The sequence below is a fragment of the Callionymus lyra genome, chromosome 12 (assembly GCF_982586985.1).
Source record: "Callionymus lyra chromosome 12, fCalLyr1.hap1.1, whole genome shotgun sequence".
Taxonomy (NCBI): domain Eukaryota; kingdom Metazoa; phylum Chordata; class Actinopteri; order Syngnathiformes; family Callionymidae; genus Callionymus; species Callionymus lyra.
This window is the reverse complement of record NC_141829.1, coordinates 12214630-12242125: the sequence shown is the minus strand read 5'-3', so window position 1 is coordinate 12242125 and position 27496 is coordinate 12214630. Positions and strand designations below refer to the sequence as shown.

The 27496-nt window shown below is 36.7% G+C and overlaps 1 protein-coding gene across 2 annotated transcripts in view; it reads right to left on the bottom strand.

Moving 5' to 3' along the window:
* dgkg (diacylglycerol kinase, gamma) overlaps window positions 1-23790 on the bottom strand; it is a 90018-nt gene extending 66228 nt beyond the window's left edge. The window contains exons 1-4 of one of the 2 annotated variants that reach the window (XM_087804877.1): window positions 23680-23790; window positions 16248-16427; window positions 3647-4028; window positions 49-125 (exon numbers count right to left, since the gene is read on the bottom strand). In XM_087804877.1, coding sequence (XP_087661003.1) covers window positions 49-125; window positions 3647-3713 — 144 coding nt within the window. In that variant the 5' untranslated portion in view covers window positions 3714-4028; window positions 16248-16427; window positions 23680-23790. Of the gene's footprint in view, window positions 1-48; window positions 126-3646; window positions 4029-16247; window positions 16517-23679 lie in introns of those variants that run through there. The other variant, XM_087804878.1, reaches the window with a different exon arrangement.
* Window positions 23791-27496: the final 3706 nt, after the last annotated feature.

Genomic DNA, 27496 nt, shown 5'->3' with positions numbered 1-27496 from the left:
TATTCGTTGATTAATGTTCGTAAATACCAATATTTCCCCTTGACTCACCTGCTCCGGATTGTACTTTGACAACACTCCTTCGCCGTGAAACTCCTCCAGCACATCCTTGAGCTTCTTCGTTGAGTCTAGAGAGTAAATAAAAACAATGATTTTAATGCATCGGCTTCAAAACTGTCCTTTTTTTTCTTCATGATCACAACTTAAGTTTTCTATATTCACAAATTATATTTATCTACACATTACAATCCAAAGTATTGTACATTAAGTAATAAAATACCCTTCAATTAAAGTATATTTATTGATCTAAATTGATCTATTGTACTACTGGTATGTACAATTATCCTGACAGTTTAAACAATAAATCTTAAATCTAGTAAGATGATACTTTTCCTGACAGTGATGTTTTGGAAACACCCTTCACATGTCCGTCATTCCTCAGAGACTAAATGATCGGCAACAATACTGAACATACTACAGTGCTGTCAAGGTGAGGGAGGAGTTATCTGTCCTGTTTAATATGTTCAGTAAATGAAGAGATGGAACCTTCAGCGACAAGGTCACACACAAGCTTCAGTATCTCTTCAGGCCCATTCATTCACAAGCTTATCATGTGCGTTGTAACTAAATCTATCGTGGAAAGTTGGAAATCGAAGTATATTTTTATGTTAAAAGAGCAAAAGCATTTAACAAACCATACACCAACTACCCTAATGGGGTAACCGGCCTTACTTAGGACAGTCACTGCCTGTCTCAGCTACTTCGGACAAACTAGGATTTATTAGAGTCACTGATCGGTGTCTTTTTGTTGGCTGTAGGAGAAATATAAAGCCAGAAACAGAGGAGTCAAACGTCACAACCACGACCGGGAAACGAGGAATTTGATACGTTAACAGGTCATGCACCCAGAAAGCTACAAGTCAGACACAGTTGGCCAGTATTTCTACTCTTTAAACTTGCGTAGTCGGCGTAAAGTAGCAAGATCAATATCTACATCCAACGAGCTGACAGAACTGGATTGAAATGTAAAGACCTCAGGTTTCTTTACGGACGCGTTTCTGTGATTATCCGTATATTAATATATTTCTTACTTACTTCCATGATAATGCCTCACTCTCTTAGTATACAGAAGAATTTTAATCTTTCCTAAAACACTGTTTTAGTTGCGATGGAATGAGATTACTGCAAAATGTAATTAGTGGTAAATCCTTTTCCTTGCATTATATTTGCACTTGGTCATCCCTTGCACTTTTTCCTGTTTTTTTGAAACCATCGTCTGCTGTGTACTGGAAACCAAATTTCCCGAAAGAGATCTCCAGATGGATTAATAAAGTCTATCTAGTCTTATCCGAGTTATGTTTTACCATACATTTTCTTTAATGTTCATACTAGTGTACTACTTTACATTTATTATTTTAAACTTCCAAAACCTGTTCCAACACCTCGTATTTAAAACAATTCATTTTAAAACTGAGATACTCTTATTATTAAACTACATTTTAGAGATTAAACGTTCCACTTGTGACTTTTTGAATTTAACGTAACTTCCAGAACAGCTGATGAAAGTGTCCACTAGCTTAACATTTGACTCTGGTTCTGGTGGCGCAGACTTGTTTGACTAAATACTATTGTAGTTTTTCCATTACAATTTTCCACGGGGTGATTTTCAGCTCCGCTAACTTGATTGAGGAAATGATCCAAAATTATTTAGAACTTTGGAAAGTTATTTGAAATATTTGTTATTTTTTTGAGGACACATGCTAAAATGTACTCAGGGTACTCCGGTCCAAAAACATACAGATATTGATTGAAAACAAATGTATATTTACCAAACTCCAGTTTACAGGAAGCTAAAGCCTGATGATGATGGGTTCATTTTTGGAGGCTCCATTTATCGTAATTATCTTTGTGTTTTCCCAAAACAAATGTAATTAATTTGACATCATTTTTACTGTTATTAAAGTTTAATTATAATTGTAGACATCGATAATATTTTTTTATGATCTTATCTTTATAATCTTTATGGGTCCCAAATTAAAAATTAATCTACTTTGCTGTGATAAGTGGATAAATTATTTTGATTTTGATTCAGAAAGCCTTCACAAGATTTTAAAATATATATATTTTGGCTTTTTGCCTGGTAATCTATCAACATAATACAACCCATAGTCGCAGAAAGAAAATAGGATAAATTGAACTTGGGAGATAATGTCGTCCAGCTCTCCCTGCTGAGACATCTGTGCCTGCTCACAAATAAAAATTACATTCTGGCTATACGTTTTTACAAATGCAAATTAAATAGGACCCCATTATAAAATATGCTTCCGTGGACAAGGACGCCAATTAAGGCCTGAAAGCAGATAAAGCCTCCATCTTAACGTCCATCTCGTGGACTCTCTTGGATCATTAGAGCGCTCCCTGTTAATGGGTTTCCCTCGCCCGACGTCGGATGATTTATGCATTATACTCCGATTCCATACGAGACATTAGCGTGCAATTCTACTTGTAGTGTTGTGAAGAGTCCACCAGGACGGGGGATAGTTGCTCCTTTGACTAGCAAATGAAGTTGCAGGCCACAAGGCTCATCCTGCCGTCTATTAGTGACCTTTAGGAGGGAAATCATCATGTTGTAATGCAGTTATCATCAGAGACGCGGAGGCGCCATCATTCACTGAGGATTGCATTCATTTATAACCATTACGTTTAATGAAGACTTATCACGCTATAAACAGCTGCTTGAAATCAATCCGTTTGTAATAAACATAAGAAAATATTAAGTGGAAAATACTAAAGTAAGCTACATTAAGTATAATTCTATTACTTTATTAGTTTGTTTTTATCTTGAATTTTTACATTTGTGCTTATTAAGTAGTCAAATTATATTCATGGACCAATGTTCAGATAGAAAAGAGTAAAAATACAGTAGCATGACCTTCAAAAAAACTCAAATTAAGTGTATAAAAAAACATCTCAACATAAAGCTGAATCAGCAAGAGCTCTGGACTGGTTACAACAAGATGTTTGTGTAATTAAATCTATGTTTATTTGATAGTATGCTGACGATGTTGTTCTGTACGTGTGTGTCTCCTATGTTTTGAAGACTTTATGCCAATGTGCAAGTTTGTGTTTAAGTATTATTCATAAGGAATGACAACAACATCTTTTTTTTTCTATAATAATAGTTTCATTACTGAAAATCATCTCTATGATATACTGTATTTAGTCAAAAAGATGCACTTAGGTTAACAACTCCTGTTCATATTTTGCTTTTGACACCTCCCTGAGTCTTAATAATAATAACTTGATTAATAAAAATACTTTATAAATAGTTTTCACTATTTAATTTGCCAATAATGCTCTTGAAATCCCATCAGGGATGCCATCTTTATACCCATATTCGGTAGGCGATGCATTTCTTCGGTGGTGATCCCATTCCCCGCTTCCCAGGATCACAATGTTGACATTTCAAATATCAGCATATTTTCTTAGGAAAAAAATGCCAATTATGACGATGCATCACTCGGACCCTGCCTCACATCTTCACAAACTAAAAACAGCACAATCTGAGATACGTACGTCTGAGCAAATGCACACCGCAGACTTGTTTGTACAAACTACGGCTGGATAAATTCATACGTATGAGACTCACACTCGCTGTACTGCTGCAGCTGGCTGAACTCTGCCGGGCTCAAACACACCCAGCTGCCGTCCCCCATGCTGTCGGGATCCTCCACCACGAGTCCCGGGAAGTCCTGTTGCTCGATGGTTATCCTTGCGTCGAGTTGGGATGCGAAACCACGGAGAAGATTCTCAGGGACAACATCGCTGTCTTTTAAAAGGTCCCATATGACGAGAGGTTAAAAAAAAAAGTCCTTTATAGTGTCTTAGATAATGAGGCCGGGAAAAAAGGAACCAACATCAGATTGCGTTGATCCAACGTCGCACAATGATGTTAAATTCCGACAAAGGCTGATGACTCAGAGGGTATTTTATTCTTCAGCGGGTCGAAGAGGACGGCGACCGTCTCTGACCTGGAGAGACAGAGCACAGAGAAACAGAGGGAGGTCAGAAGAGGACGTCAGCAGAATTTACCACATTTATCGGTTGAAGACAAAAAACACGATCGACTTCACATGAAAATCTTTGCTAACACGAGCACCGCAGGCAGAATGCAGCCCACGGAAGGTTTCAATGTGGCCGGCAAGAGTTTAAAACCAATATAAGTAAGTGATAGTTATTAGTAAAGCCTCTTTCTAGACCAGGGTCACAAAGCACTTGAACAATCAAAAGCAATACACAGTTAAAAATACAAATTTAAAAACTCTAAAAGGCCAAGACAACATAAGACAAACACAGGAGTCCCAGAAAATCAGGGGAAAGCACAAATAAAAAGATGTTTCTAGAAGGAGTCAGTAGATCCATCAAACACAGAGAGTGGAAGGAACCATCAGCATTTTTTGATCCACAGACCCAAGAGCCCGAGCTGGGATGTAAGGATGGATCAGATGACTGATGGAAATGAATCCTGAAAGAAACTGGCAGTCAATGCAGAGTTTTAAGGAATCAGGGAAATGTGAGTTCTCCTACTAGAGCTGCTCAGAATTCTCGCTGCAGTTTTGTATTAACTGCAGGCATTGTCAGTGTCTGTTCAATTGTAGTTTTAAGATTCCCAACCCCCGTTCTGGTCGCCAGTTTTGGTCTGTGAAGCATTTGTTAATAATAAATTAATTAAATATGTTGTATTGATAATTACTATTTGAAAGGTGTTGTGTTTTTTTTAAAGATGGTATTTCTTCTGAAGTAACATTAGCCCACGACACATTAAGACGCTTGTTTCAGTCAAGTTAACGAAAAAAAAGGGCCCCATGTTTTAAAAAGCCCTTAAAAGTCGATTATTTCCAATGCAAGTTAAAAATCCATGTTTGTCGAAAGTAGATTCCATTGATTTATTTATCAGGGAAAAATCTTAAACACTGATTAAAATGGAAAGGAATGCAATAAATGGTGGGAACTGGAAATACATTTGAAGAAATAAATTGCAGAAGTTAGATGTTATATTCTCAAATCAGACTTCGGAAATTAAAACAAAATAATTGAATTGTGATTCTTGCCTGATGCATATTTTATCTTACAAATCTTTTAATAACAAGAAACTTTGTCTGACCCATCACTCGGACTTCGTCTTAAATTGTTTCCACTTGCGTGACAGTGTTTGACACTGTAGCTCCAAATGGTTCATCATGTTACGTCAGGCGTTTCGAACTGAATCTCACAAGGGAAAAAAATCTTTAAACACGATGCTTATTGACGGAACTGTAAAAAGAATCAATCCTAATTTTCTCCATCTTGATCCTCCTTCATCAAACACGCATCCAAGTCCTCCAGTATGTTTGACTTAATATCTGACTAAATATTGACGAAAACTTCCTTTAAGATTAAGATTTTATCTTAAATATGTCCTGAAGAGTAGGATGTGAATCTGGCGATACGTTTCATATCACGATGCAGGGGAGAAAATATGATATATATCGTGATACTGTAGCAACAAGGATATATGTGTAGTATTGTCGAGTACTTGACTCTGGTGTTGCAGAATTTACAGACCACATGACTCTTGACAAAGTCGCAACTGCTTTCATTTGTTTTGAAACCAAAATATGTCCAAACATCAGCTTTAAAAGCTGCGGGAGTCGACTGTATCCTCTCATTCTCAGTCATCACCGGGATTTCGCGGGATTTCAATGTTCTTATACTGCGAAGAACGTAATGACTGCTGCCATCTAGTGACCGGAAGCTTAAATGCAACACAAACATGAACAAACAACATAAATAGTTGTACTTAATTGTAAGAAATAGAATTATTTTATTTTACAAACACAATATGAACTATAAACCATAAACTATAGTAACATGAAATATGATGATTTACTAGCCATTTCAAAAAGAAAATGTATACAGTGCTGTTGAATATCTTGACAGTATCATGGGAAAAGAATAATGCGATAAATATAAATGTAAACAGATAAATTACAGATATATTAATAGCTAAAGTTGATCTATCTATCTATATTGCATCCCTTTGTTATTTAATCATCTCTCTTTGCGCTTTCAAGAAACATATTAAGACGTTTTATTTGTGTTTTTCATTGACTTCCTGGAACTCCTGTGTTGTTCTAAGTGTTGTCTTGACCTTTAAAATATATACTTTATTGAATATTCTTTTGATTGTTTAAGCGCTTTGTGACCCTGGTCTGGAAAAGCGCTATATAAATACAAATTACTTACTTATTTACTTACATAAAAAACACATTGAGATCGGGATGTATCTTTGGTCATTAAAAAATTAAAAGACAAATCTATTTTCCCATCATTCAAGATTGTTTGTACGACACAAAAATGTTGATAATGTTCCTATGCTTCCATTACGACTCCCTGCTGTGACTTTTCCCCCGAACATCAGTCCCTTCTCGCGTCACCGCTGTCTTCACCCCTGGACTAACTTGTTTGCCGCCCGCGGCTCGTGATAATTGGCCTTTTAGTCGTGTCAATCACACGCCGGAGCCCCGATCTGTGTTTACTTTCTTTGCACGTGCCACTCAAGCGTCCTGGGGGCCTCCCCTCGACGCAGAGAGGGATTCTGTTTGGCTCCCGCGGTTGCCGGGGCGACGGTGACGTCAGCTCAGTGCACAACAAAGAGAAGCGCCCGTGACGGAGCGAGATGAGGAAGATCGCTACGGTTACGAGCAACAGATGTAACCGCACGATAAGCATCAGCTGTGTGCGTTTCTCCCTCACCTTGTCAATAGGAGGTAAGTTATTGCCTCCATTTGTCGAGGCGGTAATTCAAACGCATCATTAACCGACTCGGTCACTTGACAGTTATTTCACATGTGTGACACAAAACATGTCTTAAAAAATCCACGAGTTGACCTCGATTTATTTACTTTTGTAACAGAAATGTTGGGAAACATGAACACAAATAGTTGAATCAAGCGCTTGAATGATTTTAACATCAGTGAGTCACAGCCTTTAGGTGTGAAATAAAGACACAGCTGTAGAGGAAAGTTGTGTTTTCACCTCCACGGCTCATTATGTTCATTATAACACCTCTGTTTTAACCATCTGAAAACTTGTATCGTTTATTTTTTTAAATGTACATGTGTTTGCACCACTATTTTTTCTTTTCATTATACATTTATTTTTATTAAGATACTACAAATCCTCAAGTAAATTCTTCCAAATTTTTTTTTTTTTTTAAATACATACTGCTGAGGAGAAAGAAAGTACCAATGGTAAGAAAAGCTATGTCATTGGATTCGAATACTAAATCTTATGGAAAAAACAATATTCAAAATGTAAAAACAACCGATGCACAGTTTGAAAACTGTTTAAAGATATTAAAGAAGGGACAGCATTAAGGTCACATTTGTATCAACACGATTTTTCAAATCATAAACGGCGACTCGGATCAAGTATTCCAACCTTCAGCACCGAATACTGTAGACAACCTTACGTCATCTGTATACTGTATATAAATACATAATTGTTTCAGATGATTAAAAACCACAAGTGACATAATTAATTAAGGATTAACATTTGAATTATTAAAAAGATATTTACAAAAATTTGTGTGGATATTTCATAACTAAGAAAAATACATTTAAAATGTTGTGTAATTCAACATGAATTTTGGTTCATCTATTTTGTAAATTTAAAAAAAAAGAAATCACTCCAAAAAAATAGTTTCCATGAAAACACGAGTATATATTGTTATTGCGCAACAACAAATTAAAAATTATATATATGGGCTCCAAATTATTTTGTTCTTTCTTCTAAACTTAGTAATTCTGTTTCATACAGTAAATTCATAGTATAATTGTCACATGGTTTTTCCTTTTCTTTTTTAGAGTAGAAATATTCAGTATTTAATTTCAGTGAAGAACTTTATATTTGGTTAAAAGCTTCCATTTAAAATTGTTGTAATAAATGTCATCCCTGTAAAAAAAAATTCCCTCCCTTAATATCATCCTCGCCTTACGACCAAGTAGACACTACCCTTGGTTAACCTGAGACATTTTCAGACAGCGACAATAACTGCAACAAAACTACAAGAGGAGGAAGCAACAGTGAGAGAGTCAAACAGAAGAAGAGACGTCACCAGAACGTCTCTGAACGATCTGAGAACCCAACACAGGATGCTTGTAACCGTCGAGCGTTGAGCAGGATGCCGTGGGCGAGGTTGATTTTCGACAGGAAGAGTGTGCACGAGACCCGATAGAAGCTGTAAAGTGTCATTTTTCGAAAGAAGCCTTCGCGCCGGGAAGCCACACCACACTTGCTGGGTCGGATACTGAGACCTTCTTCTCTGCATCCACGGCATCACTTTCTGAAGAGACGGAGATAATCTTCGTGATCCAAGCTAAATATAGACTTGCTGCTGAAACTGGGTTGGCAGCCAACAGGGCGACCGAACTACAGTCACACTTTTAATGCATTCTTTTTAATGATGTAAAACCTATTTAACTAAACCCAAGATTAAACATCGCCAACCTCATCTATATATTGTCTTTTACGGTGTGTGCGCTGCTCAGGGAAATCAAGCTATAGAGGTGGATGATGACAAATAAAGACTAAATAACTGCCGTTTCCACTCGTCTTTGTCTCGGTTCTTTTCCTGTTTACGTCCAGATCATGTTGAGCTGATGCTTCAGATGATCAGCCTCATCAATACTAATTACATTTGTGAGCTAAATGTGCTCATTGATTATTCCAGGGTTGCTTTAGAGACACTTGCATCCTTTCTTTTTCGTCCTTTAAGTAGGAAAAACTCAATTCAAACATACTGTCTAGTGTGAGATTACATTTCCTGAGGGGCCACATTATATACAGTGGCTCTAGAGTAGGGGCCGTTTAGCAAAAAGAAAGGAACCAAAAGTATAAAATAAAAATGTGTAAAATAATTAACATATTTTAATATTGCATTTTATAATAATTAATCCGTTATAGAAGCTTATTTTTCCCCAAAAAATATATTTTTATATTCACTCAAATATTTTTGAGGGGCAATAAGTACTCACTTAAATGACAAAAGTACAATACAATAGTCTAAAATAAAAACCCAATATTAATAATTAAAAAAATTAAAAATACTAAGTTAACTTAATCTTAATAATTCCGGGTTCGAGACCAGTCTAGTGATTTTCATTCATAGGAGATTGTTTTTAAAATCCTATCGTTATGTAGCGACTTATATATTTTGGTATTAATCTCAATAAAAGACATTGTTTTGAGGAATAACTAAACATAGGCTAACTTTTGTATAGATATTATTTGTATTACCACATTATTGCCATCAGAGAGTTTATTCTGGATAATATACTGCCTTTTTGTTAGACTAGAAGAGAGAGATAAATTGTATTTTATTAGAATATTTATATACAGAACCAACTTCATAACAGGTAAGACTTGAATTGGGGGGGGTTACATTTGCTTACCCTGCTGTCCAGGAAAGATATCACAAATAATACCTACGTGTGGGGTGACGAAAAAAAAAAGAACAACTAAACTTGAAACTCAAATATGTTACTGTGCATATGGTACCACTTTCAAAAGAAAGAGAATTCTGAGATTTTCATGTGGCGTTCTAGATAAAAAAAGGAGGCTCAGACCTTTAATTATTGACCCTGGTGAACAAAGCAGGGCCACTAATTCGGCGAGACACTCGAGTCCCCCGGCAGCTTTCTTCTGCTCGGTTCCCACCAATTAGCATGTGTGATGGATCTTTAAGCACTTTGTAGGACGCTGACGACGAGAACAACGAGGAACGTCAACGCTGATGGGCGTCAGAGCAGGTTTGATCAGAAGAAGGAAGATTTTCCACAACATTTTTGAAACAAGGGGAGCAGGAAACATCACGTCCATCTTTTCTACATGAAGAAATGTACTTTTTCAACCACCAGGAAACCTATTGCACACCTAAATCATCTTTTGGGAGATTTGCAGAACTTTCAGTAAGACATGGACGTGTCATTAATGAACAAAAGTGTCATATTTTAGCCAAACCTAATCACACAAAGTGCCAACATTTTAAGCAGTCCAACAAAATCTACATTTATTTAACAAGAAGTATGATTTTGATATTGTCTTTTTATTGTTTGAGGCTTAGTTCATAGATATAAATTCTTTTATAAATTCCTCTGGAGATCTCCTAAGAAAGAACAAGTGCAAGGGAATATAAAGGATGGATAAAAGGAAATAACGCAAAGAAAAGGGATACAAAGATTAACATTCAGAATTATAAAGTCTAAAAGCACAAGGAATGAATGAGACCCTGAGTCTATTAGTGTTGCATCTTAATTATCTTGGTGTTTTTTCCTTCTTAAACAAACAAATTCCAGGTATATTTTTTTTTGTTCTGTGTCAAAACCAAATCTGTCTCCTTTATCTTATCTTAAACTCAGGCATCTTTGTAGGTCACCAGATCAACATGAGCATTCATCTACATTGACAATCATCAAGCCATCCATATAAAATTACTTGGAGGTCCGAAATTGGCCGAAAGTTTGAGACATGGATGATAACGTTTTCTCTGGCCATTTAGATAACTTATGGTATGTTCCCTGAACCTTGCAAGTCCGACGTGGGAACGATTTCACAGCCGAGTTCATAGTGTTTCAGTGAAGCCCTTTTCATTAGAACGGACTTCACTAGACATAAGATATACAAAATTTTCTAATTTTATGTCGGTGCAATTTCTGTTAATGTTAGCAAGTTGAGTATAAGCCATCATTGATTGTCAACCCGCGTGGATCCTCGGACATCTGTCATAGAATTCTTATTACAGATAGCGACTTGAAAAAATCCCTACATAAAAGTAGACAAATCATTTTGTATTGACAAACTATTTTTACACTGTTCATGGCATTAAGATGGTGCAATTGCATACTTTTTTGATGGTTTTTCTAGAACTTCTGTGATTCTGTGTCCAATTTGATCAGTACATTATTTTGAAAGTTAATAGAGTTTAAATGGCAATAGTTATTAAATAAGTTATGAGCTACATACTGAATTATATTGAAAACTTTAGCAAAATGTTACTTTTTAGTCTGTCCTGAGGGAATTTTTCAAATAATTATATTCAACTCTCGAAATGTTTCAAAATGTAAACACAAATGAAGGTTTATATGTCGACCCCAGGACGTTGTGAGTCCGCCTGTGTTCGGTCTACGGCAGTGGATGGTGACTTAACGTTTGCTGTTTTTACAGCAGGACAGCTCTGATCCCATGTGGACTTAAGCAGGGACATGCATCAAAGTCTCAGGAATGGCCTCAACTGAAATGGAGGCATGGACTTAAAAGGTAACGGACAAAAATTCTCACACACCAGAGAGCAGAGAGTCCGAGTCCTCAACCAGCAGCAGGAGCAACACAACCAGTATCAGCGAAGAACGCCACCGTTTCTACCACGTCAGCTGAGAGATATTTTTAGACACTTCTGTACACAAGAATAGGTTCAATGTATCGTATCTGATCAGATGATCAGACATGAATGCGGTAGAGAAAACAAAGAAAGAAAACTAACGAAAAAGAAAAAGCAAAAGGTGGCAGTTTCGGACCAACTGAGACGGTGAATACAAATCTGATAAAAGGTGAGATTGTACCACATTTTCATTCATACATTTTATCTCTACTTGTTATCATTTACACCTCTGACAATTTCAACGTTAAGCTGTGTTTAAATAAAACCTTCTTTTTGATGAACCTTTGTCCATAAATCACATTGCGATACAGACGATTGTGTTGGTCATGAATGGAACCAAGGACGGAAAGATGGGGAAATTATCTTACAAGCTTAGATTTGAACGCTTTGTGCATATATTGACCTGCTAGGATTTGGAATGATCTATATAATTCCTGTTATAAATGGCATTGGAAAAAAATATTGGGAATCATGATTTTTTTTTTCAATTAAAAATGAATTTGAACCGTATATTTCATAATTTCTGATGAAAATACTGAATGCTAAAGAGGAATTTTGGCCGAACAAAGAAATGAGGATGAATGTAGCTTCAATCTACTTCTCCTTTTATATCTGTGCGGCAACAGAAGAACAAAGAAGCATTTCTCTATTCTTTGGCTTCTGTGTGTATACATTGTCCGGTTCGTGGACGAACAAAAACACTAGCTGTGCCGTGAGAGGGCGATGGTTGAACGCAACAGAAACTCACAGCAGCTGCCGGAGTTCTGAAATAGCAATTCGCTCGACACCGAAAGTGTCTTGAGAAGATTGCAGATTGATCTGTGATTAGCTTTGCTGCAGACCCTGGCAGCAGAAAACTAGCACGACTCCAGCCTCGCAAATAACAGCAGTATTTATGGAAGGCCAGGGTGTCATGGCAACTAGTGGTAGTGTTAAATATGGAGCAAAATGACATGGTCATACACCACAACTGATTTCACTTCTTGTTAAAGGAATTGGGCAGTGAATGCACAATAAAAATCAATGGGAAGAAAAATACATTTAGGGAAGTGTTTTTTTGTACCAACTAGCACAAAATAAATATAAAGGGAAATAAGCCCTGTTGATATGAGATGTTGAGAAAGTTCATACTGCATTTAAACAAAGTGAGTTAAAAGTTATGGGCTACTTATATCACAAGTTGCATTATTTAAAAACCTTACAATAGCAAAATATTATCCATGAAATACAACCATTTTCCAATATTTGTTTGTGAACTCCATACCTCAAGCCTGATATTAAGAATGTCTGCTTTTAGTAATACTGCAGCAATACTATTAATACTAATAATGTAGGACTATTCATCATCAAACCTTGACGTCTGAAAATTAAAAAACAATTAAAGAAGAGTTCTAAGAAGCACGTAGGAAAACAAACCATCCACTTTTGTTCTATAGGTTCCCATTTTTTCTACTGCTTTTCTTTCCTATATTAAAACAGACATACCGTAAATGCAAAGCACCAACACAGATTTAAAGATTTTTCCCAGTATTATGTCCAACTTGCTTAGCTCGTGATAATTTATTGTCCGAACAGTGGCCTGTCCGGAAAAACCGTCAATCGATGAGTAAACAAATGATGGTAGATGTCTATTGGATGAGGAGATGCTTCCTATGGATTCTCTATCCACCAGGCAATGTAACATCCTGCTTTTCCCGTCCTGTGGTCTGCTTCATCTCAATAAACCAGACCTGTTGTGACACATGATATGCCCCAAGTGGAATGTTAATTCTAAGCCAGGATATTTCCTTCTTTTTTTTATTGAACATGAATTTAATAAGACCAGGATGCTCAGGGATGTAAATGCCATGTGTTACAAAAACAAAGTACTTAAAAAAGAGATTATTAAAACCACTTTCTAGATATTCCCTCAGCTATTTTGTTGTGTTCAGGACCTAAAGGGAGGCGGTTCAAGCATCCTTTTGTGGATTGATGCCGAACCAGCACAGGGGGAAGAGCAAGACAGACACGTATAGAATTGTCTGATTCCAAGCTGACAAATATTTTTGTGAGGTGGCCGAAATCTATTTTATAATGTCAAAGGTTTAGCGAAAGTATCGTTTCTGCTCAAACTTTCCACCCGTTCTGAACTGCTCACGTCATAAATCCCCTGCAATCTGTGGTTTTCCCCACTTTGCTGAATTGTTCACGCTAATCAGATCTCGGAAAACTAAACTCATAGGCTGACTTTTCAATCATGTGAAAATGTATCCATTCAATAGACAACACTATTAACTTCGTAAAATATATTTCCAGTTCAATGTCTTGCAGTAAAGTGTATTCTGGAAATATCCAATAGATTTGATTTAACATTCACCATTATATCCTGTATTTCAACATCAGGACTTCATATACTTTTCATATATATGTAAAATTCATATCAGATTTTCTTGAAGCAGATCAAGGGCCCCAAAAAAAGCAGTGAAGGCTTTTCAAGGAGTCGTGGGTAAGAAGATTGGATTGTAAATTGGTTTTCCCTGATGGTTGGACTGTCATATCTCGGAAAATATAGATCCTATTGATATAACATAGGTAAGGTCAAAACAAGAATGACAATATCTAATGAGGTGAATGATGTGTTTCGTCGAGGTTTGATGCATTTTTATGTTTTTTATTTAGTATTAGAATATTGTCCTACAGTCTGCAATCCCATTATGAGTACATTTAAAGTTGTATATCTCGAAATCCAACATGTTAAACCATTTTGTAGTTACTCTGGCAACTATGTATATCTATATATATATATATATCACTTTTGCTGAAATCTAAATATTATTTTTAATGATTCAGATTCTGTAGTTTTGCGATTTCCAACCACTTTACTCAAGGATAGGTCACGCTGTTCCACTTGGTACTTGTGTACAAAAGAATTTCATGTCACTCTTTAATCACCAGTTCGTGAAAATAAGTTAACTTGTCATTTTTTGTTGACACGCTTTTTTCTTATATTTGATTAATAAATTCAATCTTGGATCTTTGTTACCGTTTTACTGCCGTATTCCCAATTTTTAGTGAAACAAGTATCACACGATATTCATTCGATATAATGTCATTCATCAGAAATGAACCATCACTAAACTTTTTTGTTCGTTTCAAATGTTTTTATTTTATTTTAAAAAACGTGTATTTTATCACCCATTAAAGATTTAGTTGTGAAAGTAATACTTCCAGTTCTTCAGTTGTATAAAGAGCATATGCGTTTCTAATAAGTTAATTTAAAACTAATTTGTAAGTTTAATCCTTTCGATAAACTAACACCAGTTTAACACTATTCATTTTTACGAAATATTGTCGTAAAATGATATAAAATAGCTTAAAATGTCATACAGAAAACAGCGTCTTTTAGTCATGTGTGCTTGCAAGATTGGGGCCAAGTTTTCACAAAAACCCTGTCAAAAGATTCTGCATGTATGTTCTTGGACGCATGTTAGATGATGTATAATTGTGTGAAATTACCAATCGCTTTGTTTGTGTGAACATCTGTGAGTGTGGAAGTGTGTTCATGTAACAGTAAGGACTGAGGTTGCCTGTGAATCTGCATGTGGGCCATTTAAAATATATCAAAACGGTTTCATGACTGTGAGCTTGTTCATCCGCGTAAATGTTTTCCACCAGGTGTTGAAAGCAACAAACACATCATTAACCAAAATGGAGGCGAAAGGAATAAATCACTCTCAGCTGCCGTTGACGTATCAGCTCTTGAATTCTGGTATCGGATCCTCCTCGCGTTCGAGAGCGATTGGGTTATTTCAGGCCGAGAACGAGACAAACTTCTGTGGTCCGTCTCTCTGATCTCCCTCTTTCCTTGTTCCCTCTGGTGACTTCGTCCTCCCTTCTTTCTGCTCAGACTCGCAGCTGATGCAGGAGGAAAAACATGTGCTCCTCAGAACGTCCCATGTTCAGGATCGTGTCATTTCATGTGTCGGTGATGAAAATGCACTTGAAGTTTAAAATTCTAAATCTCAATGAAGAGTTTCATCTTCTCCAGGTTTACTCTAGAAATATTTGGAGGGAACGTCATTATGACAGCCTAGTGAATCAACATTTTATGCATGAATTTGAATAAAATTGTAGATTTATTTTATGTATAGATGTTTGTAATGAATGCACTCGGATTTCCTTTTATATTCAAAGTGGATGCCCTTAGAGTACAACCCTTGGATTTAGTAATTTCTAAGTAATTAGACTGGTCAAGATTAGTCTCTGTTGTCTTCTGCAAAATCCTTGCCCACAGAGGGATGAGCCTGTAACCTAAATTGTGATTTAATCGAGGAGAAATGTATACAGAAATGTGATAATTCAAGTTATTATGCTGCGTTTTCTTGTTTACTTTACATCGCCCAGCATGTGTCCAGTTGCTGCATCCTAACATATGTTGTATTTTTTTATAGGTCAAACATTATATTGTCCTGTGTCTTCACCTCCAACAGTGCAATGCATTATTTGTTATACGTTTTTCTTTTTTTATATCCCAAAACACACTCCAAACGCCCGCCATCGGTCACACTCTCGTCCCCGTTTCCGACTACAATCAAAGTGATGATGAGATTCATCCCGAAAACACCGGAACGCTTTGTCAGCATCACTGGACTGGAAACGGTAACATTTTTGTAAAACAAAATCCTGAGTCGCCACATGTTAAATAAACACAAGCGTCTAAAAATAGACCGTAGTAACACGGGACAGTGTTCTTGTAACATATGAAAAAAGAAAAAAGAAAAGTGTGTCCTACCTCTGGACATTGTCTCCAGAACGTGAGCTCCATGTAACATCCCCCCGTTAGTCCCACTGTTGATAGGAAGCCCGTCGGTCACTGAGCTGTGGATCAACTGCTGGGCAGGACTGGTGTGTGTTTCCAGAAGCCAGCAGCAGCAGAATCCTCCCCTCGTGTTCTCAAAAACACTCAGCGACTCTGCAGAAGGACGGCAGAAGCACAGGAGCCTCAGCGGGGACAGCAGCGAGCAACATCCCTCCCATCCACCCTGAATTAATTAAGCTTTTTTTTTTTCTCCCTCTCCCTCGGCTGCCCTCCCCTCTTTCTCTCTTTCGCACTCTCTCGCTCGCTCATGTGAGATTGTTTAACGCTCATTCGCTCGCTCCCTCTCTGCGTAACTGCTTCCTCTTTCGCTCCGTCTCCACGCTCTGCCTCACCAACCGGCGCTTGTAAGTTTTGCAGAGACATTGTAGGTCAAATGGAAGACGCCGTGAAGTTCATTTTTGTGCACTATATGTGGACGTTGAGATGAGGATCATATTGCTGACATGTTTCCGTGTGTTCAGTACACACACACGGAGCAAAGAAACCCCTCGTCTCAGCACGTCAATCAAAGTGTCGTGTGGTCAAGGGCACTTAAATGGCTTCGTCATTTCCCTTTCACCGACAGGTGGCGGTGGACTGAGCAGGAAAAACTACCTGATCCATAGAATGGTTGTGGTGGGAACTAAAGATAGTGTCAAATTATCGCACCACCGTATGAAAATGTTTTTCAAGCAGCAGTGTCGAAAATAAAGCAGAACATTGGTTCGAGAAAGGCTGGTAATCATAAATATGTCAATATATGAACCTATTTAGCAGAACTAACCTCAGCAATATACACAGATTGCGTCTTTCAAAATTGGAAGTATGGAAAGTAAACTGGAAACTGTCTTTTTTATCACATTAAATACACATTGAGGCATTCTACAGAGATAAGAAATAAAAAGTGAGTGCCTCTTATAGATCTTGGACCTCTATTGTACAAAACTATCTTTTAATTGATATATTTACATTAGAAAATGTGCTTAAGCCACGCCCACTGTAATCACAAAATCTTGTTTAGCGTAACCACACCCACTCTGCTGTGATTGGTCAAAAATTGAGATTTGTTACCAAGTGGAAGTCTCCACCTCTAAGGGACTTGTTGTATAATCAAAGCAGGGTGTGATTACAGCTGGCTGGAGGAGGAGTGAAGCCATTATTACGTCATAATAGACTCTGCTCTCGTAACCTCTTGCTCGCCCAGATTTCATACGGAAACTTTATGAAGTAAAACTTCAAAACATGGTCATGATGAAGGACTTACTGCATCTTGGAGTGGAAGACTTCAGCATTTGTTAGAACATATGCGAGTCAGAAGAGTTGGGTTTTTTTACATTAGTTGCTCTTTAAGCAAGTAAACACAAGACTATAGGCAGGACGTCTTAACTGGAAGAGGTGTATTCGAGGGAGAGCCGGGGAAATGAAATGCTTTGGAAGGGAGTTTAGAGGTAATCAATCATATTGGAGGTGTATAAATATATTTCAACTTGAATCTATTAAACTTGTAGGAATTCCTTCTTTTTTTTATTTCACATAATCACTCCAGGTTCGTTTGCGTTTATATGTATGTTTTTTAATATTTTTTCAGTTATTTTATCTAAAACTCTTTTTCTTTTTTTATGTCGTTTTTTAGAAGTATTATCACTGTGGAATTGTAGACATGATTGTTTAATTATAAATAAATAAACAGTGAAAATGTAAACAACCCTAATCATCTTATTTGTCTGTCAATCAAAGACTATAATCTGTAAATAATAAAAATAAGAAAACAAATGTTTCAACTTTAACAGCACAAAGGATGGATTAAAACTATATTGAAAAACTAAAAAATATCCAACAGTAGAAAATACTGTAATTTAACACGGTGCAAGTATTCATGCTTTTCTTATTTTGGTTGATGACAGTAAGGTTTTTTTTTGTGTTTGTTTTAAACCATTACATTGAATTTTATCTTACATGGAGAGTGCATGGACCAAACAGAACGGTGTGTGGAGGCTCTAAGAAAACTGAGGCTGAGTGACCTTCTTAAGTGACCAAGAGATGGCAAAGGTTTCTACCTGAACAAGGGACAGCAGCCTCTCACGAAAACGTGTTTTAGCCTTTTTGCTATTTATTCGATTTCTTTTTAACCCAGATCCTAAATTTCAGCGGGGATTTTCCCAGCATTAAAGTCATCTTAAAGTGTGTTTTGTGCTCAAAAAACAAAAAAAAAAAATTGTTTGCAAGTATTTAGACAAACACTCAATAAAAAGGACATTCAAGCACATAATAAATGTCAGAAGCTCAACCCAAAAAGAGTTTTTTTTCCTGGTTTGAAGGTGTATTACTGCGGCGTCTGTCTCGTTCACTCCCCCACATGAGGTCTGAACAGTATGTCAACTGACTCTAAAGGTGTCACTGCAATGTGTCAGCCCCGCGGCTATTTCTGTAGTCTCGTCATTGATGAATAAAGCCAGTAGCGCTGATTTATCTCACAGCACCTTTCAGCAGAAAAGGAGCGAGCAGCAGTTTTCTACAACCTCGCTCACATGTGGAGTGCTGCCGTACACTTTCCACTTCCTGCCGAGCTTTAAGAGGCAGATCCCAGGAGAAATAAGACATCAGATTCTTCTTTCTTTTTCTTTTTTTCCTCATGTTTCCGGTTTCAAGTGAAGCCACTGTCAAATTTAGTGAATGGAATATTGTGAATGAAGAGTGACACGCGATGAAAGTTCTGCAGTCACAAGCCAAAGATGGAAGCAATCATGGGTTCACGCTTCACAAGGACCAGCTTTAATACAACACAAACAAAGCACTGCAAGGTAGAAACTATTTAAAATACACAATAAGAGCTGCACTAATAAAAATAACTAAACATCCATCATGGGAAATATGTTGTAGCGGAGGAGAAAACTTATTTTCCAAATGACTGAAAGCTGTTGAAAAAGGGTAAAAAGCTGCGGTGATATCAGGAGGGACTCTCCTTCCATTACACGCTCTGAATGGTTTATGCTTTATAATCTGCTTTAACAAAATTTGTGACAGCGTTTCATCACTCCACACATAGAGATGACTGATATGAAGCGAGAAATCTAATTAAATCATTAAAGTCAAATTATAGAACAAAGAAACAAAACAAAATAAACTAATAAAAGACGCAATAGAAGGGAATTAACGCTACAAAATAACTTTAAAACAGCATTAGTAGAAGAGAAAGAGCAGTAGGATCAGCAGCTGAAGCCTAAGTCATGTTAAGATTCGTGAAAATTCTCCGGCTCAAGGGTGAACATAAAAACGGGAAACATGACGACGAAGGGGCTTAAACGGCAGCGGGGAAACAAACGTTTGACAGTTTAATTTTAGAGGCAGACGAAGGATAAAAATAGCGGATTGTTGTGCTCGGCCTCTTTTGTGATGAAAAGCAGATTGTCTGGTTTATATTTCGCCGACGTCCCAGCTGCACAGGGTTATTTTTGCTTCACTTAACTTCAATCTGGTGTCATTAAAACATCTTCTGAATGACCTCGGATTCTTTAAACGGTATCAAAGAGGGTTTTATTGGTGAGATTTATGCGAGCGTTTAATTACTCCCAATGTTATCTTTAGTCACTTGTTGACATGTTGTTAAGAATAGCACTTTTTTTTTCTTTGGTGGAAATAAATTCAACAGCTATTTTCAGAGTAATAACGGCATGAAATCCTGAAGAAAGATTAAATGAATCATAGAAATTAAGGCTGCACGTTGCATCGAAAAAATATCGATATTGCTATATTGGCACGTGCGATATGCATATTGAAAACATGTGCGATAATTTATTATTTTCTATTATATAAATCAAGCAGTGTCACGTTCTGTAAAGTTGTCAATTTGTACTTCTATGTCTCGTTGTCGTTTACGTCTCCGTCCGTCTGTGAGCTGTGCGGCGCAGCTTGGCTCGGTTGCTATGGCGATGCATCTTGCGGTGACTTGGCGCGGCTCAGTATATACACGGAAGTAAGACTAACTTATGAGCGCTACTTAAACGCGAATGATCCTGTCACTCGTGTCTTCCAACCCCCTTTGTTAAAGCAACATAATGTTAGTACTTTTCATCTCGTCTCAGTTGTTTTCAGCGTTTTTATAAGATCTTGGAACCTCCAACCAAGTGTACACCTTTCCGTCTTTGCCGTATGCTAATGAGCTAAGTTGTTAGCGTCAGGTCATTTATAAACTTACCTGTGTTAGTGCAAGGATGTGGGATTTATTATTGATTTGGTGATATTTTGACGCGCCGGCGGCTCCTCTCTGATGTCGCTCAGTTTCGTGGGAAACCAATGCAAGTCCCGCGAAACTGAGCGTTATAAGTGATATTTTTCTCCGATCATGTCGGCACCGAAGCGCGGAAATAAACAAAAGTAACTTACTTACTTACAGTACTCTAACCTGTGCGCGGCCACAATTTTAGGTGAAAGAAAAAAATATCGCATTAATATCGATATCCCACTTCAAGACACCAATATAAAATATCACACATATTTCCAATATAGTGCAGCCCTAATAGAAATATAGTTTTCCGTTTCTAAATTCATCCGAGAAGTTTCCTGTTTTGGCCTAAAGTAAGATACATTTAAAAACTAAGAATAGCTTTCTGCAAGAGTTGAGGTGGGCTAATAAAAAAAACAACTTTAGATATAGTGATTATATAAATGGAATTTTCTGAAAACCCATTTGAATTTTGGAAAGGAACCCCACAAATCAGTCGAAGTAAGATTAAGGTGTCAAACGGGCCCATGAATGCTCCCTTAGATAGAAAGCGACTCGAGCTCTTCGCCTGGCCTCGCTCCCTCTTCCCACATCCCTCAAAAGGAAACATATTGCGCAGGATCTGTTCACTGAGGCTTGTGTTGTTCCAAGAGCACAGGCTGTTAAATCTGCATTCTCGGGGTGCAAGTCAAGGGGAGAGAGGAAGACCACAGCAGTCTTTCCACCTGTTTTCTCTCATTCTGGCCTTTAAATTCAGGCGTACACAACCAGATAAGAAAGCTCATTGTAATAATATATTTATAGATATTCTTTTAAAACGTACCTTCAATAAGTTATAGTTGGTCAATGCGGCTGATTTCTTTGTCCACACCATAATCATGTATCCATTCTGTGCGATTTTCTTTTGGGAGTTTCTCACATCCAACAATCCGAAAGTACACAAAAGGGACCATCTTTAGTACTTGAATCTGCAGTGGTTCTGTCTTCCTTCCTTCCTTCCCTCGACCTCTCTCCAAACCTAACTTGAAATGGCTTGAAAATATAGATGGACAGACAGGTACGGATAGAATAGAAATTAATGTTTTGGACCAAAATTAAATGACTAGATGTACAGCTAAATACCTTAATATATGGGAAAGCATAATTGTTGGAAACGTATCACTTGTTATATGTTATCCAATTTACAGATATAATATAAGTAGATCAGAATCAGAATTTTTTTGATTGCCACACAGGATGGTGATGACAGTATAAAATAAAATCATTAAATAAATATACATGAAAAACAATAAAATTTGAGATATTACATAAAAAATAAATGATTAATTATAGAAAACATTGAATTAAATTAAATAATATTCATAGATATTCATATTTTTGCCACCTGAACATGTCAGTATAAATGCTGTTAGATCCACTGTGAACCTTTTATTTTAGGTACCGACTCCGTTCCTTAAAATAACTCATAAGATCACAAGTCTTAAGTCTTTGCAAGATGACATTAAACAAATTGAATGATGTTTAATCTGTGTCCTTCGGTGTTCTATAAGAGGTGTATTTTTTCCTTCACCTCATCCTTCCACATAAACAGCAGAGCTGACGGCGTAAACATCCTCCTCAAAAATACCATCAACACCAAAATACAAATCAATGCAACGACCTTACAACAGGTACAAGTGGGAGACTGAGGACTCGGGCGAGACGCACAAGTGCTACATAAATAATATCGGAGAAAAGGTTTTTCCATTCCGCGGTTAGCTCTCGAGTGTGTTCAGCTGTTGCACATCTAGTCGTACAACTAAAATGAACCGCAGTAGAACATTGTGAGAGGATGTGTCCGTCGTTCCCACAATGTAAGGAAAAGAGATTGATTCATAGACTATATATCAACTAATTGGTTTGACATCTAAAGCAAGAAAACTGGACAAAATATTTGATCAAAACAATATTATATGTACTGACATGTAAACATATTATATGAACCATTATCCTGCCAAGTTTATATAAATGGAATGAAATGGTGTAAGTAAACAAAAATTAGATTTAAGGTTATTTCAAGATGATTTTTTAAATTGATTCGTTGTTCAAATACTGTACCTAAATATTGTATGATTTAGAAAGTGGAATATTATTGATTATCAGATTTCCATATACTCCTATAAACCTGATATTGTAAAACAATGAATAAATAGAGATAAAACATGCATCTTTGGTAAATCTGAGGTAGAAAACAAATCTAGAAATATGCTGGGTATGTTGTATTGAGTATAAATGAAAGCTTCGGTGCCAGAACCCTCGAGCAACTCAAAATAGCTATTACAATTAAATAACTATTCATTACTTTCTGAGTTTCATTATTTTGCCCCTGCCAAAAATATGTCTACATATAGCTGTCCCCGTATATCGTAAAAAAGAACCCTAAAAAATGGAAGAGGTTGTAATAAACATTAAGGCGCTCATAACAAACTCATGGCCTAAGGGCCAAATCAGGCCCAAAAATTAATCCAAAGTAGCCCGGCGGATAGTTTGGTCAAAATCAATGTAGATTAATGGTCATTTTGTTATCTTTGGATATAAAGACGCCACTGTTCAAGATAAGGAACAGAGATTATTGATGTGAACGATTATACAGAGACTTACAATAACAGTCAGCAGTCAGATTGAAGGAATAGAAATAGAAAAAAAAATCATTTTCGTGGAGTTCTCATGGTGGGTCCATGAATGATGGATAGAGTTGCTCTGCAAGATCCATTTCTTCCTCTCCCTGATTCTTCAGAGCATCAAATGTTGAAATGTTTTTGAAATATATTAAATAATATAGTGGTGAGGCAACGATATCGAGTAAAATAAAGTACATTTAGATGAGTGCTTCTCTAGTTTTTGGAGAGAAAACATGTATGCAATGTCCATGAAACCACAACAAGAAGACGTCATAAGGGATGAAAAAGCAAGTTGGAGTATTCTGAAAGTAAACACGCCATGCTGGTATGTTCCGTCGAAGAAGAAAAACTTTGACCCGAAGCCCAAATAAATCACACGCTGAAGTTGTGCGACAATAAAGTGAAAAGATCTGCAACCGCAGAGCAGATTTATGGACGACATGAATGACATTTATGAGGATCCGAGAAACATTTTTTGACTTACTTGCAGCAGAGTCGAAGTAATGTATGCGGTTAAAGCCGATGCATCACGTCCAGCCAATAAACGCAGCCATATTTGGAATATCGAGCAGCCAGGTCCGTCTCTGGGGAGAAGAAGAAGGATGGAAGGAGCTTTACACCAAACCATCATTCAACCGAAATTCCTCAGTCAATAATATTATCCTATTTCTGACAGAAAAAAAAAAGATTTCCGATATCATATTAAGACACTGCGAAGACCATAAGGAACCATAACCATCGGCGAAAAGAGACGTTTGGGTTGTATTTTACTCAATAATTAACTGCATCTGACAGCCTGCAGTGAAACGGCTCCTTACATTTCTGCCAGCTGTTTATCTCCAGCTGAACGCCTGCAGAAAAACAAGACTGAAAGACCGAAAATCTATTCATTGATTTAACTCACCTAAGCTACAACGTGACATTTGTGAGGGCAATCACACGTGGATTGATGACTTTCTGTCATCGCAGTGTTAATGATGCTTTTCTAAACGTGGGAACTTCGGAAAATGTTACTGACTTGAACCAGGTTTTTTTTATTTATCAAGGACTACTGGTTTAAAATGGCACTTTAATTATCCACTTCGGAAGAAATGTATTCGTAAGAGAGCATCGTGTTAGTTGAAAGAAAGAATAATGGTTAAGAAACGCAATTATTTATAGACTATAATGATGCGTTTTTGCAAGAATCTGGACATATGATACAGGGGCAAAAACACAATATATATCAATATATTAGGTATATTGATATAGATGTTGTATTGTACGAGTACTTGACTCTAGTGTTGCAGAAATTACAGCTTTCATTTCATTTAATTCGTTTTTTAAGACAAATTTGTCCACTCTAAAAGCTGCTGGAGTCGATTGTATCCTCTCGTCCTCAGCCATTGCCAGGATCTTGCAGGATTGTGTTGCCTTTACATCTATTGATGATTTATTTATTTATTCAATACATAAGTTATTGTAATAAAAACCATAAAAGTAAAAAGAAAGTTATTTATTTGTTATTTTGCTATATTTAAAGTGTTTTCTATGCGATTTTAAGTCGAGCGATGCCAGTGGACTACAGTGGGAGTGTTTAGTCCGACAGGAGACCACATTTCCCATGAGCACTTGCTAAACATCGCAAAAGTTGCCATGTCCCGGTTTGCAGCAGTTGGACAAATTTTCTGTTTCCAGACTTCCATTGTCTGAATGAAGGATGATACCGATGAGGTAATGAATCAGATTGTGGATAATGAAATATGATGTGTGTTACGACGGTTGTAAATAACATAAGTTTAACCTGGTTTTTGTACCGTAATTCACCCCCGCCCCCACCACCCGATATGTAGCATGTTCCCACCATCCCCAAGAACTTTTGACAGTGAAAATAAAAATCACACAAATCACCTCAAGTCACGGTATACAAGTCATGATTGACGTGTCATCACAAGTTTTATGAAAATATTTTAGTACAAAAAGGTACCAAAACTACCTATTGCTGCTTTAAAGCCAAAATTTGTCCACTCTAGAAGCAGCTGGAGTCGATTGTATCCTCTCGTCCTCAGCCATTGCAAGGATCTCACAGGATTTTGTTGTCTTTACATCTATGGATTATTTATTTATTCAATACATAAGTTTTTTAGATATAAACCATAAAAAAATAAAAAATAAAGTGTTATTTATTTGTTATTTCGCAATATACAAGTATATTGATATTCCCTTGAATCCCTATTTTGCTAGTTGTTTTTCTCAATAAATAATCAATAAAAAAAGAAATGAGACACCATAAGCAACTAACCAGAACATTAATAATAAAAACATGAGTATGCGGTTATTCTCGCCTCGTCTTTATACTTGGTTGTATAATAATAATAACAAAGATTCAAGCAGCCACAGGTGAAACGGTTGTGTTTCTAAACGTGTTCGGTTCATCTAAATCTCCCGCACAGTCACTTTAAATCCCCCCCAGACGGGCGACTGGTGGGTAGAACCGGCAGAGAGCGGAGGAGGTGAAGGATACTAATATGAAGGATCGCTTTGATCTAACCAGCTAAATCCCCCTCTGATGTCATAGCCCACTTCACTTTTACGTACGGACTACTAATGAGACGAGTCGCCTCGGCCGAGAGGAACACGGGGGGAGGAAACTAATACTCACGTGTTGAGTGGAATATTCAGCTTGCAGCATGAAACGTGAATGAAATGAAAACAAAATGAGGAAAAAAAAGAGACGTTCTCTATTAACCGGCTCTTGGAAAGTAGGACAAATCCCACCGTTGGAGCTGAGAAGAGAATTTAAAAACATTATTTTAGCCAACTGACAAATATAAGGCGTAATATATTGCATAAACTTCATTTTATGTGGCCTGAAGGATGGTCGGCTCAAATCAAAGTAGATTAATGTTCATGTTGATAATTTAAGTAAGTAACTAAGTTAGTAACGGTTATTTCCAAAGCACCTTTCTAGACCAGGGTCACAAAACGCTTGAACAATCAAAAGCAATACACCTTTAAAAATACCTACACATTTAAAAAGACTTAAGAAAACATCAGTGTTTAAGATAAGGTGAAGAATAAGATAATTTACAAAGGGCTCAAAAAATGATAATAATAATTATTATTATTATTATGATCAAACGCCTACTTCCTGTGACACATAGTTTGGTAAATATCCTTTGACCATTTCTATTAACAAGTTACAAATAACCTAAGAATAAAAAAAATAAATGTAGTCACATATTGATTTAATTTTGTAGAAGAAAGGTTACACATTCTGATTTTCTTAAACTTTCTGAAAGTTTATGGAACTTAATTTCTTAAACTAACAATTGAAATTGTAGTTTAGGGAACACATATTCTTAACCATTGATACTCTAAATTAAATAAATGCTTACTTTTGATAATCTTACATTAGTAAGTAAGAAATGTTTATTTGTAAAGCTCCTTTCTAGACTAGGGTCACAAAGCTCTTTAATAATCAAAACAATACGCACTTAAAATGTGTACTTTAAAAGGTCAAGACACATGAGACAAACACAAGAGACCCAGAAAATCAGGAAAAAGCACAAATAAGAATGTCTTAAGATGTTTCTTGAAGGAGTCAGTAGATCATCAAACACAGAGATCGTTCCAAAGCTTAGGAGCAACAGTCTGGAAGGATTTCTCTCCTCTGGTCCGGAACCGTGTTCAGGAACCATCAGTGGATTCTGATCCACAGACCTCAGAGCCCGAGCTGGGGTGTAAAGCTGGATCAGATCACTGATGGAAGGAGGAACCTGACCGTGAATAGATCTGAAAGTAAGAACTAGAATTTTCAAATTGATCCTGAAAGAAACTGGCAGCCAGTAAAGAGTTTTACGGATCGGAGAAATGTAAGTTCTTCTACCAGAGCAGTTCAGAATTCTGGCTGCTGAGTTTTGCATTAACTGCAGGTGAGACAGCTCCTTCTTGTTTGGACATGAAAATTACAATAGTCTAAACGAGAAGACACAAAAGCATGGATTATAAGCTCCAGATCATGTTGTAACATCATTTGACTAAACTTTACTAAACTACCCATTAGCTGTCAAACTATTAGTTAGCGTTTCAAGATTGCAACCAATATATTTGGAAGTTAATTGTAGTAAATAAACAGTGATTTATTGGTAAGAAATTAAAAAATAAGTTAATAATAAGTATATTTCTAGAAAGGCATATTTATAAATAAGCACATGCATGTTCAATATTAATAAAAAATATATATAATTAGCCTACTTAAAAACCCTTGTATAAATCATTGTCCTGGTGCCTTTACATGATTGGAGAATAGAACATACATG